Genomic DNA, 12724 nt, shown 5'->3' with positions numbered 1-12724 from the left:
ACGACTAAATGTATTGCTCGTTCCACTCCACAGCTTACAACATCCATCTTGCGGCTGAAGTGAACCATGCATCCAAGTGGGAAGCAGCTCCGAAAATGACCTTCTTGACGTAGCATTGCATATTTCGTGGATTGATGTGCGCTGGCCGGAGGGGGCTCAAGCCCCTACCTCTTGGAGGCACCAGTGAGATGCTATATAAGGTCTCCTAGCTCACTGTGGCTATATGTTTGTCCGAGAGCAGCTAAAGCCTTGGGCAATGGGCTTCGCCTGAAGCGGAGAAATTCGACGTTCACCATTTTTTACCACGTGAACAAAGAGACATGCGCACGAAGAGGTTGAATTCGGTCTGCATGCCCTATCATGCTTCTGCCATCAAGGAACATATATACGCTGAAGAATGTTATCTTCCTATATGTTTCTACGTAGAGATGACAGTCGAGTCTAGATACCCATCATCTGCAGGAGTGTGAGCGTCAAATCGCACCAGTGGGTCAGGGCTCGAGATGGATGAGGGTTGAGCGCAAACATTTGTTTTCACGTGCATGTATTTACCAGGCCTTAAAATAAAGAGTACGTTCATTTAGTCGTTTGAATTTGAAATTTCAGACTTAGTTTCTTTTTATGCCATTGTGAGAGGAATATGGTTTCGGCATCTTGCTTAGTTGTATTTGCTACTTTAGATCGTAATCTGGGTGCTAAATTCTTGCTGTACCCATTAAGAGGCATTAACGATGATGTAGTATTTGTTGTGCCATCAAGTATGAACACACGAATGACACGATGCGGGTGCTTGAGACCCGACAGGTGATCCGCAGGTGCAGGCGCAAATTTCCACCCGCAGGATGCCAAGAAAAAGATGGATCGCGTACGTTCTAGAAGTGTCGGATCAAGGCGTTCCGTACTTACCTCTCACACGACAGCGCAGCGCATGCTCCAACAACTAGACGCATGCCGCAGTAGCAGTACCAGAGATGGATGCCAAGCAGGCACGGCGTCCCTGTCGGGGAGTAGGGGAAGTGTGAGGGCAAGCGCCCGCTCGTTGGCATCGGGCAGCAGCACCAGCAGGGAAGGAAGCCGACCTCCCTCCCCCCGTGCGCCGCGACGCGAGAGACAGCCGCGCGCGTGGGTGGCGACGGCCGGCAGCGTGCAGCTAGCGGCCGCGACCGGCCCGCGCTCGCCCATGCGCTTGCCGCGACGGCAAAGGCGCCGTGCCCGTGCCTGCCTGCTCGCGCTGGCTCTCGCGTTGCGTGACGGCTGCGGCGACTGCACGTTCGGCGGCACGGCGGGTACTCGCCCCCGACTCGCGGACCCTTTCGGCGAGGGGGTCCCCGGCCGGTCCCCCTCCGTTCCGCCCGCCCCTCCTCGTCATGCCGTGGTGCGGCGCCCCATGCGACGCTGACATTTCGGCCGGGTTGCTTCCGCGGCGACGAAACCCATGGGTTTTTCCTGGCTGCGACGAGGCGTTTTGGCTTCCCGGCGATGCCGCTCGTTCTAGGACTTGGGATTGGATGTCGAGCTCGAGCAGGCCCTCTCGATGCCTTGCTGCTTGATGAAGCCGCGTTTGAGTATCGACTCTCGAGACTGATTCGACACACGGATAAAGCGTCAAAGGGATAGGAGTTTCAGAATTGGATGGATCACTGACCTGGAAGCATAATCTCCTCCTCGGCTGGTCAATCCAGACCTTTGGCTGGTCAATCCAGACCTTTGGCTTTGTTTAGTTCCCCTCTTTTTCCTAACTTTAGCACTATGTAAAAAGAAGATTTCTCATCACATCAAACTTGCGGTATATGCATGGAGTACTAAATGTAGACGAAATCAAAAAATAATTGCACAGTTTTGTTGTACTTTGTGAGACGAATCTTTTGAGCCTAATTAGTCAATATTTGGATAATAATTCACAAATACAAATGAAACGCTACATTATACTACAGTGCTGGCGCAGTGATTTTAGTTGTTCAAAATCGGGCAACTAAACAGGCCCCGGATTCGTTCAAACAAAGTGATTAGCATACAAAGTGATGAGCATGCGCTACGATGCCCATGCCCCCCAACACAAGTATGCATCTCAAATTCCTCATACATAAGTACATACTATTATATGCCGCAAAATTACAGAGACGGATTGAACATTTGCAACACATTTTCCTTTCCACAAAGCATCGGTCCCACATACACAAAAGGGTGCAAAATGCAAAGTATCCTCGTATGTGGCCTCCTCTTTGACACACAATTTTTTACTAACAGACTCGCCCACCCAAACCTGCCTTCGGCTACGACACTTACCCAGCCTGCCCTGTAGCAGAACACTATTAGAACTCAACTGTAGCAGTATACAATAGCCACGTGTATAGCTAGCTACACGCACGCTTGCAGTCAGAGGTGGGGTGACAGCTATACACACGTCTTCCCGGCGGGTCCCGCCATGAAGGCGCCCAGCTCGGCGTTGCGGAGGCCCAGCGCCGCGCGGAACACGCCGTTGACGGCGTCCGACAGGCGGTCCAGCCGCGCCGTCAGCTCCTCCGTCCGCTCCTCCACCTCCCGCGCCGCGGCGCGCAGCGCCGCCTCGTCGCCGCCGCCCTTGCCGTCCAGCACCGACGCGAGCCTCTGGACGGCCTCGTCGATCGCGTCCACCTCGCTGGCGTTGGAGACGGCGAGCGCCGAGAGCTGGATGGACACGGCGTTGAACGGTTCGGCCCAGGGGAAGTCGCCGCCGGAGACCCGCGGGAAGACGGTCGCGAGGGCGTCCCCTCCGAGGACGGCGGCCGCGGCGGCGGAAGCCAGCGAGGAGACGGCGTTCACGGCGACGAGGACGCGCGCGGCGGCGGAGAGGCGGCCGCGGGGCTGGTCGAACGGGAGGGAAGGGAGCGGGGGCGGAGGGGACGCCGAGCTGCGGTCGTCGCGGTCGGCGAGCGCCACGCGCGCGCGGCCCGTCGACGACGACGCGACCAGGTGGAGCGCGAAGCGGGCGAGGAGGCGGCGGCGGCGGAGGCGCTCGAGGCGCGCGGTGATGGCGTTGCAGGCGTCGAGGAGCGCGACGCCGGCGTCCAGGTGCGCGGCGACGGCGGCCGCGTCCCCCTCCCCGGCGAGCGCCTGCGCCGCCTCCGCGAGCGTGAGCGCGAGGAGGTCGGCGAGCCGCGCGAGCGCCGCGAGCGGGGAGGAGGACGACGCCGGCCCCGGAAGCGGCAGCAGGGCCCGGAGGCGCGCGGCGAGCGCCGCGTCGAAGCAGGCAGCCTTGCCCGTTAGCAGCTGCCGCTGCTGGCGGCGCCGGTTGCTGGCCTTGGGCGGCGCGGCGTCCGAGTGGTGGTGGTGGGGCGGGAGGAGCGAGCTGTACTTGTCGGTGAGGAACATCTGGGCTGCTGCTAAAGCTTGGGGGTTCTCGGCGGCGTTGGATGGGATCAGGTTGGCTGGCTGGCGAGGTGAGGAGAGGGCGGAGGGGAGGATATACGTGCGGCGAAGCGGTTGCGTCGGGGGCGTGTGAAAAGGGACAGGGGAGGACGGTGTGAACGGGGACGCGGGGATGGGTGAGGTGACGGGAGGCTTTTGTCCCCGGCAAGGATGCGTTTCCGGGAAGGGGAAGCCCAGCGACGGGAGGGGAGAGGTCGCAGCGTGGGCCCGCCGCGTAAGACGCGTCCCCGGAACGCTTTCTCTCTGCCGGCCTCGCTTCCTGACGCTTCTTTCCTCTCCCCTGCCATTTGCCAGTTTTATTTTCCTGAAAAAAGAGATAAGCAGTGTGATTGGGCTCCACAACTGAAATGGAGTGCGACTTTTCTCGAAGAAAAAAAAATTGGAGTCCTACTACTACTGAAAAACTTGCCGACCTCACAAACCCAGCGGTGTTGGACAATTATTACACTTTAAGCATGTTTATCTGCCTGGCTAATGCATGCTACGTATTTTGCAGCTTGGATTGCTCTGTTGGGCAATGCAAGCATGCAACCTTTCCCTATCTTTTCTTCTCGGGAACAATGAGTGGAGCTTTTTCTGTGCGGCCTAACAAGTTTCTCAGAACAAAACAAGGTAAACAATCTGTCATGACCGTGTGAGCCTAGTATGCAATGATGTGCAATTCATTATTTTGATTTTTGAGATGGTAAAGGGTACCGCAAAAAGTAGAGAATCGATACATTCATTCATGGGCTACAGACGATAACGTCATCTACAAGTCTGCTGACTGCAGCACTAGAGAGACGCTGTATTATTGCGTCATGCGAACATACTGGAAGCAAGCTAGGCCTTTGTCACTGTGGAGATATATTTTTCAACCCATTGGTTCACACTGATCACTGACTTGTTACCAACTAGCTGCGCTTGAGCTTTCACAATTACGACATCCGATCTCCAGGGAACTCTCAGAGCTCCGTCCGGGTCCGCATCGTACGATCATCGTACAGGTAATTTTCAGTGCAAACCTTGCACTCCTCCAGGGTTCACACTGTCTATACGACGAGTTCCAATTGCCCAAAGGAAAGGGAAACTGTTCATACTGAAGAACCAAGCTGCTGTCGGATGTCGAGTGAAGTGAGGTACAACACACTGACGAACAGGGAAGGAGGGAATTAAATGGGTACGGGTGATCCTCACTTTTATCGCGGCGACAAATCTTTATCTCATCTTATAGTACTGGAACGTGATCAAGGAATCAAAATATGCCCTCCTACGCGAAAGTTCTCCGTGCTTCTCCTCTTAAGCCACGGTTGTTATCTCTCATAAACCCATTTCGCCCCGATTTAGGAAGAATAAGCAAGACGGACAGCACGAAGGTGTTCGATACAAGCTTTCCAGCGAAATCAAGCCCATATGCGCATGCCACGCAAATAATGGTCCGCCTGTAATTAGAAAGTACTCCTAAATCACAATGCCAGGGACTCGAATTTCCACACGCCGTCCTAGGTTTGTTTTAGCTAGCCATCCGGTCTCTGCCGGTAACTTGGCATCGAAAGTCTAAAGAATGACGACGCCAGCGTGAAAAACATGCTCTTCATCCATGATTTTGGCCACTTCACCGATATGCCCATGGCCTCTCATTTTCACTCCTTTTTTCCCTACTTACCGTGGACGCAACGAACCGAACCCAGGCCATGGCACATCAGTACCTTCTTTTTCTTTGCAGCAAGAGATATTTCCGTGGCTAACTAACCAACCGTCTCGTTAGGGCGTCATACCCTGTTTAGGCCTTTTGTCGAGGGTGTTCAGGTGCGCCCATTCTGCACGCGCAAATAGCACTTCGTGCCATCCGGTGCAATGCAACAATGGCCAATGCTAGTGATTACAGGCAAAAGCAGAAACCACGGCTGAGAGCGGAAACCAGCAACTGGCCAAGAAAAATACCTGTGGGGCTGAGGCCGTTTGGTAGCGCTACAGTTGCCTCCACGCGTGCTTCGCTTTAGCGCCACGCATCCGAAGCGGTGGGAACGAAACGTCGGCGTGGGAAACTCCGGCTTCTTCGTCAGGTCAGGTCGCCGCCCATCGGCTTTGACCTCAGGGGAAACTTGAGCTGCAAACAAGTACACAACACATGGATAACGAGGACGAACAAGTCATAAGATAGAGTATAAGCCTGAAATTAAGGATCCGTTGATGTAGACAGATCATTTCATCAATTTGAACTGATGTTTACATGTGGGGAGGTACTCCTGAAGTTTGAAATGTGTAACCTTGAACTACGGCAAGCCCACAAGAATTAGAAGCTCACAGATCAATATTATAAAACCTGACATATTATAGCAATGAGTCCTAGCAGCCAGTAGAAACAAAGTTAAGTTACTGAAGCATTTGATTTGGCATATTGTAGCACTCAGGGAAATAAAAAACATGGGTTAACGCATGCTGTGACGGGGAATGGAATTACAAGTGCAGATCAATAGACACAGATGATTCAGCATATGAACAGATAATGAAATTTCTTACCAGTCAGCTAATCATTTTTCTAATACAGTTATTGATATCCCAGGGTAGTGCAAGTCACAACCATATATGATTTTGTTTATGCATGATCGCACCATAAAGGGCCTCGTGAACGCATGCCTGCAACTGTAACAAAATGGCTGGTATTGATGCAAGTATTCGGTGTAATATAAATGATATGACCATTTCAACAATCTTAATGTGCAAGACAGGATGCGGTGTTGACCCAAAGTCAGGCAGACAATGTGCAAGCTCAGTCCGTAAGCTTTCTTTCTGTACACTGCATCACACGGGCAGCAAATCAGCTAAACATCACAATCAAAACAGCTAACACTTCCTTTTTTAATTAAAAATAGCATGCTAACTTGCTAAGAATGTTCTTATCATCTTGCATGTGCTTAAAACAATCCAGCTGATGGCCCGCAGTATGTTTTTTTTTTGTGCTATGAAATAAACTACCTATTCCTATCTCTAAAGCTGGTTTGGAATCCCAGCAAGGTGGCAACTTGCTGGCAGCATGGCAAAATGGTCCGGTCAGCTTTGAAGACCAGAATTGCAAGTTCAGACTTCAATGTTGTGGGCCATATGTAGACCCATATCCTTGTATATAAAAATATTTATGCACAATTATTTTGGGGACAAAAAAAGAACTGGCTTCCCACAAAATACGGGTGAAGAAAATGATTGAATTCCATTATGTGGGACAGACGAGGGGTACATGTTGTTTGACATTCAGACATGATGATAAAACTTGATAGGAACAAGCTTACCTTCATCAACAAAAAGGAATGGGTAGCACCGTGAAAAAAGGATAAAGAAATAGAAAACTCCAGGCAAGACGCATCTGCTACAATTTGAATCCTACAAAATTAGTGCTGGGTGGTGCTGGGTGCTATTTTGCAAATGCTTGGCTATTATATTTGCTAAATGTGTTCATTAACAACTGGCCACCCGCTTCCATCCTATTTTTTTTCCTTTCTAGTTCTTGTCTCTTTCCCTTGTTAAGTTTGGAGAAAGCTTAAGATACCAAGCTTTTAGGAAAAAAAAACCACTATTTGAGCATGCTCGGACTTACGGTGAATGACTTCTGTAAGTTAAAAGACCAGCAATTTTTGATGTCCAATAACGTCGAACACTTCTATTAACACACCATCGCCGGCTTGCCGGCATATGTGGTAATATAATTCAGGTGGGACTCTTCGTCCCCCCGGTGACCCGTCAAAAAAAACACCAACAATAGTACCAACCACAATGCCAAGAAAAAGGTAAACTGGCAGTCAAGGACGTTATTCAGATTCTCATGATTTACATGTGCAGCCATTAGTTGTTACTTCAGAAAGACACCATGAAAAGAGGGGAAAGTCCTCTTTTAGATGCCAGCATGCCTGAGTTCCTTAAAAAATGAGCACAATATATCCGCTGCCAACAAATCCTCCAATAAATAAACTGAGTCGTCTGGATAGTAAGCCATGGTTAAACATTTTGGTTTCTTTGGTTTAGGTCAAGGGAGAAGGCACCAGTTTTAATTCAAGAAAAACTCAGAACAATCCTCCTAGATATTCGGATACGCAACAGGACTTAAAAAAGTTATCACTACACAGAATAACACCCAAAGGATCCAAAGCAAGATTAAGAAAGATTCTACCTAACAGATGCACAAGGAACACAAGGTAAGATAAAAGAAAGATAAAAGTACAATCAAAGGGACGCTAAACTATTTTCTGCAAAGGACACCTTCTGGTCATAAATCCTCAGATGCACAATGAGTACAAACTGCAATTTTCAATCAATTTCCAGAAAATATGCATAAAAATCATATGTATCTGAAGTTTCTAGTTGCACAGCATGGAAATACTTACCTAACATTTTGTGACAGCATTTGTTTGGTAGGAATCCAAATGGATGAACATATCAGCTGGGAACTGATGCAAGCCAATAACAATGAGGCATTGATCATTACAACCCCGGAAGCCCTGCTAACACAAAGGTAGACAATTTTATGCGTTCCATAAGAATAGAAAGAGTACAGAGGGTGAGGATAACTGATTATCAACATCAGGTTAGTACCTCCTACTAAATTGAGGCAATCGATAGGATACAGAAAATGATGATTCAATCTTGAAAAAGAAAACTCTGAGAATCTGTATAAAATCCAAGAGGAGGTTATGTATACCATATATCTTATCAAATAGGATGGTGCGATGAATGGATAGAGAGCGGCCAATAGTTATTTTTGTTGATGCTTAGAATTAAATCCTTGGGAGTATTCCCAATTTCTCATTTACCAATAAAAATAAATAAATGCTAACCAGATGAGAGTACAAATTCACATCTGAGTGAGAATGACTCACAATACATAACTGCATGGTTTGGAAATCAGTAGCTTATATAGTCAGGCACAAATATACAATAAGAGCTATAAGATTATACTAAGTTTGTACCACATAGATTAGTTCAGGTGGGAAAAACAACAATGCCTTCCATTCATATGAACTGTTCGACCCTCCAATCTGTTGCAACAAACAAATTCCTTAACATTTGTAGTGGCTGAAGCCTGAAAGTGTGTGAACGTAATTACTTTCACATGTTCAATCATCAACATCTTATATTGAAAAAAAATCCAAAAAGGGATTGCCAACATCTTAATCTCCTCATCCCATTTATTCCAAATATGAAATTGATAACAATAATCAAGAAGAGACTGTACACTGTGCACAGCTAACCATAAGGCAAGGGATGCAGCTAGCCATGGATTGAGCAATTCAGACCTACCAAGTACATATCTACATTACTTGTTGGGATGAACTTCTGACGGGGAGGAAGTTTTAAAATGAGCTATGGATTAGTGGCACTGACAAGCTTCTCTCGTAGCCTCTCGACTCGGGCCTGAACAAAGGAATGTGACAGAATGCATGAGCTATTGAGCTTTCAGAGCTAAATTAGGTAGCTACAACAGAATAGGAAATTGTAGTGTCTGCAAGGCAAATCTCTGATCCAAACCTTGAAAGACTTGGATCGGCGAATAGATGGATCAAGATCCAAGGCATCTGCATAAGCATCTTCTGCAGCACAATATTCGCCCATTGCAAGAAGCGCATCACCTCGCAATAAGTGAGCCTGCAAAACATCATCAATAAGGGCAGCAAAGACCATGACATGCTTAATAATAACAATAAAAACAGCGGCAGTTTGGAGAAAAGGCATGCCTGGCATGCCTAAGGATACAGTGAAGACTGCTGTTCGTCAAAGTCATACCATGGAAAATGCATTTCAGAAATGTAAGGATACAGAAGTGGAAGCCATTCAGATTATGAATGATGGATTACTTTCAGATAATGTGTATATACTAACTGTGAGCACATATCACCCAAAGGCCACTAACACCCTCTGCATTAAGAAAAACAAACATTTTACTAAAAGTACAGTTCGACTGGATGAGGGTACCACTTGGTTGTGTTGATTGTAACAAGTACCAAACCTTCCTCACTTCACCTATCACCCAGCTACTGTGTAGGCATTCACACAAGTTTGCAGCAAACATTAGTGACTGGAACCAAGCAACCAGCCAATTCATAATTGAGACAATGAAAACATAAATAGACATTATAATTGGTACTTTTCAAGCTTATTCCCGTGGAGGTAGACATCATAACGTGAACAGCAAGGCATGAATATGAATATACAAGCAAAGTGATACCTAGGAAATTTGGTGGTTCCAAAAAAAATCAAATACCTGAGGAAATCTGGGAGCTATTCTTAGTGCTTCCTCGGCGTCCTCAAGCCCACCAGAGATATCCCCTATTGCCAGTCTCGCCTTAGACCTGCATAATTTACAAAAATCGTCACATGGCAAACTTACATGGAGCACACTATTTGACTTAGAAACATTAATTCGCACGCCAAACTTAGAACAACAGAATGCGACCTGCTCCTATACACCAAATGCCGACCACCACAAGCATTGAGCCCAATAACCTACAAATAAACAAGTGTAATCAAGTTAGAACGAAGCAACTGATGGAGCATCATGCACAGTTGAAGAGTGGGGCGTTTGTCCAGACCTCATTCAGAAGGGCCTCTGCTTCAGCCGCGTTTCCCTTCTCGAGGGCAGCCTCCGCCTTCTCCCGCGCGGCGAACGCGGCGAGGCCTGCGGCCGCGTCGAACTCCGCAGCGCCGAGGAGGTGCTCCAGGAGCTGCGCGCCGCGCGCCGCCGTGCCGACGTGGCCGAACAGCGCGGCGCTCCCGGCAACGGAGGCGGCGACGTTGGGCCCCGCGCCGCAGCGGCCGAGGCACCCGCACGAGCTCACGTCGACGCGCGGGGGCGCGAGGCCCGTGAGCGCAGCCAGGACCTCGCGCCCGCCCTGGCGCGCGCACGTGCGGTTCGTGCAGACCCGCACCTCCACCGCCCCCGACGCGCGCGGCGTAGCAGGACGCCGGCGGCGATGCTGCGCCCGCCGGGGAGCGGAGGCGAGGCAGTAGGAACGGTGGGTCGTGGTCACTCCCGCAACTGCCACCGCCATCGCCGTCCGTGTGGCCTCAGGCACAGGCAGGATGATGGGCTGATGAGGCGGGGACCTTTTCCGCGAATAGTATTTCCTTCAAGGGCTCCTCTGTAATGTCGACCGTTATAGTTCGCACGGTCCACGGATCGGGACTTCAGGAGTCTGGGACTCTTGGTGTGGCAATTTTGCGTAAACACCCTTGCCATCTTGAGTCGGACGTCAGGTTGAGCGGCAAGAGGCTCGTCTCTTCGACAATCGCCGTTGTCTCGCGGCAGCCGGGAGGGCGCCACCGTTGTTCTCCGCTCCGGCGTGCTGTCAATCGTAAGTATCACCTCAGGAGGTCTTGCCTTGCCCCGCGCGGCCGAGGAGTGGCTTCCGGGCGTGTACGCATGGTTCCGCCCCTATCCCTAGCCCACCCTAGTACTTGATCTGGTGGATTTGAGTCTGGAATTAGACTGCGTCAGGGTTCTCGGTGCCGTAGTTACCCTCGGTGCTTCCAGGTTTTCGATGATACCATGCAAGCTTCGTATGTTATGGAGTTACCTTAATGGTCAATTGTGCCAGAGATGCTGCTCTCCATATGTTCGATGAAATGCCTATGTAAGTGTGGTATCTTGAAGGCACCGACTGGCACCTACTGATCAGTGACCCGTTGCTCGAGCAATGTCATGTTGCTGACTTGCTCTTTTTCGATATAGTCGCTTAGGATTTCATTTGCACGCAGCATGGTCATTGATCTTACTAGTAGAAAACACATTGTGGTATGTTGTGGTGTGTGTGGTTTCAGTTGTATGTTGCTTCTTGCTAATTGCAGTTGTGACTGTTCATAAACTACAAGGTGGCATGAGGTAGTACCTTTCTGAATGTTGTTTCTTGGTTTGTGTAGAGCCATGCTGGGGGCACGTGTGCAGCTGAAGGGGTGGCAACAGGCGGCTGTTGCATTTGGTTCTGCATTTGGGGCCTTGCTTGACCCTAGAAGGGCTGATCTGATAGCTGCTCTTGGGGAGACTACTGGGAAGCCAGCATTTGAGCGTGTGCTTCAGCGAATGAAGAATAGCGCAGAAGGCAGGGTAAACCTATACTGCCCCTCTTTTGTCAGAAAGTTAAAATTCCTAACTTTTGGTAGTAGCATTTTTTTAGGAAGTTTGGTACTTGTAATTCATATGCAGAATTATCCCCATTAGTGCAACATAGTTTTCTTTTCTCATTTGAAATGTGAACAATCACCAAGATGATGACACTGTGACACTAGGATGCTTGTGAATTATTTATTATTTTTCACTGTTCATCTGGATGTTTATATAGCATGCTAATGTTATCAAGGAGATCTGATTAAGTCACCCCTTGTGATTAAGTATATTGTAGCCAGTTGCTGTATTCTACATAGTACATATATATCCAATGTACGATTCCTTCTTGTGTTGAACTTTGATTTACCAATTGTCTGCGCAACACTGAATTTTGACTTGCAATCTTCCGATGTAATATGAAAAATAACTTCACCTGTCCCTGAATATGTAATTGTCTACTATTGTGGCATGGATCTTCTTCATCTATGCATATTACTGACAGACCATTTTTGTTCAGGAAGTTCTTTTGGAGCGTCCTCGTGTTATCTCCTCACAGGTTTCTCATGCCTGGGACATGCCCCAGAACACATTCGGTGCAGCCTATGCTCAGTTCATGGGATCAAGGAACTTCTCGCCAGATGATCGCCCACCTGTCCGTTTCATGGACACCGACGAGCTCGCCTATGTTGCGACACGTGCTCGTGAGGTGCATGACTTTTGGCACGTGCTGTTCGGCCTTCCAACAAACCTGATTGGCGAGACGGCCCTCAAGGTGATAGAATTTGAACAGATGTTCCTCCCAATGTGCATGCTGTCAGTTGTCGGGGGCTCTGCAAGGTTCAGTGAGAAACAAAGGACGTTGTTTTTCCAGCATTACTTCCCATGGGCAACAAAAGCAGGTCTCAAGTGCACGGACCTGATGTCTGTATACTATGAGAAGCACTTCCATGAAGATCTGGAGGAAGTGAGAAGAAACTGGGGAATTCTACCATGCTCTGATCCCAAAAGGAGAGGTGTGTAGACTGAGACTGGCATATTCTGCGTGAACTTGTATTTAGGTTTCATCTTTGCTTCTGTCAGTTCGTTCTTTTGGAATAACGTCATGAGTAATGTTTACTGATACCTTAGCAAGTTACAAAGTATGTACGCTTCTGACATTTGCAATGCTCTGGGAGTCGAACAAGTTGCTTATATTATTTATACCTGAGATTTACTTCGATGTTTTTTAGTTCTATGATATTCTGC

General features: G+C 48.8%; 3 protein-coding genes across 6 annotated transcripts; 1 reads left to right on the top strand and 2 right to left on the bottom strand.

Annotated features, from left to right (window-relative positions):
* Positions 1 to 2125: 2125 nt before the first annotated feature.
* LOC117848326 (uncharacterized) lies at positions 2126 to 8694 on the bottom strand. 3 transcript variants are annotated; one of them, XM_034729681.2, is made up of 5 exons: positions 8680 to 8694; positions 7975 to 8048; positions 7767 to 7880; positions 5332 to 5497; positions 2126 to 3712 (listed from the first exon to the last, which is right to left on the bottom strand). In XM_034729681.2, exons 3-5 carry the CDS (start codon positions 7771 to 7773, stop codon positions 2395 to 2397), a joined length of 1491 nt encoding a protein of 496 aa, XP_034585572.1. In that variant the 5' UTR covers positions 7774 to 7880; positions 7975 to 8048; positions 8680 to 8694; the 3' UTR covers positions 2126 to 2394. The 3 variants fall into 3 exon arrangements, 2 of the variants coding, with proteins under 2 accessions (XP_034585572.1, XP_034585568.1); XM_034729677.2 differs by lacking the exon at positions 8680 to 8694 and adding an exon at positions 8349 to 8407; XR_011897692.1 differs by lacking the exons at positions 2126 to 3712; positions 7975 to 8048; positions 8680 to 8694 and having other exon boundaries at positions 5331 to 6033; positions 7767 to 7968.
* LOC117848328 (uncharacterized) lies at positions 8469 to 10513 on the bottom strand. Its single transcript, XM_034729684.2, has 5 exons — positions 9969 to 10513; positions 9833 to 9882; positions 9641 to 9728; positions 8908 to 9024; positions 8469 to 8793 (listed from the first exon to the last, which is right to left on the bottom strand). The coding sequence occupies exons 1-5, from the start codon at positions 10425 to 10427 to the stop codon at positions 8743 to 8745; spliced, it is 765 nt and encodes a 254-aa protein (XP_034585575.1). The 5' UTR covers positions 10428 to 10513; the 3' UTR covers positions 8469 to 8742.
* Positions 10514 to 10561: 48 nt separating this feature from the next.
* LOC117848329 (ubiquinone biosynthesis protein COQ4 homolog, mitochondrial) lies at positions 10562 to 12698 on the top strand. 2 transcript variants are annotated; one of them, XM_034729686.2, is made up of 3 exons: positions 10562 to 10730; positions 11296 to 11479; positions 11997 to 12698. In XM_034729686.2, the coding sequence occupies exons 2-3, from the start codon at positions 11300 to 11302 to the stop codon at positions 12498 to 12500; spliced, it is 684 nt and encodes a 227-aa protein (XP_034585577.1). In that variant the 5' UTR covers positions 10562 to 10730; positions 11296 to 11299; the 3' UTR covers positions 12501 to 12698. The 2 variants fall into 2 exon arrangements, with proteins under 2 accessions (XP_034585577.1, XP_034585576.1); XM_034729685.2 differs by lacking the exon at positions 10562 to 10730 and adding an exon at positions 10748 to 11009.
* Positions 12699 to 12724: the final 26 nt, after the last annotated feature.

The sequence above is a fragment of the Setaria viridis genome, chromosome 3 (assembly GCF_005286985.2).
Source record: "Setaria viridis chromosome 3, Setaria_viridis_v4.0, whole genome shotgun sequence".
In the NCBI taxonomy this organism is placed as follows: Eukaryota; Viridiplantae; Streptophyta; class Magnoliopsida; order Poales; family Poaceae; genus Setaria; species Setaria viridis.
The sequence above is the reverse complement of the archived record's forward strand: the minus strand, read 5'-3'. Positions and strand labels throughout refer to the sequence as shown.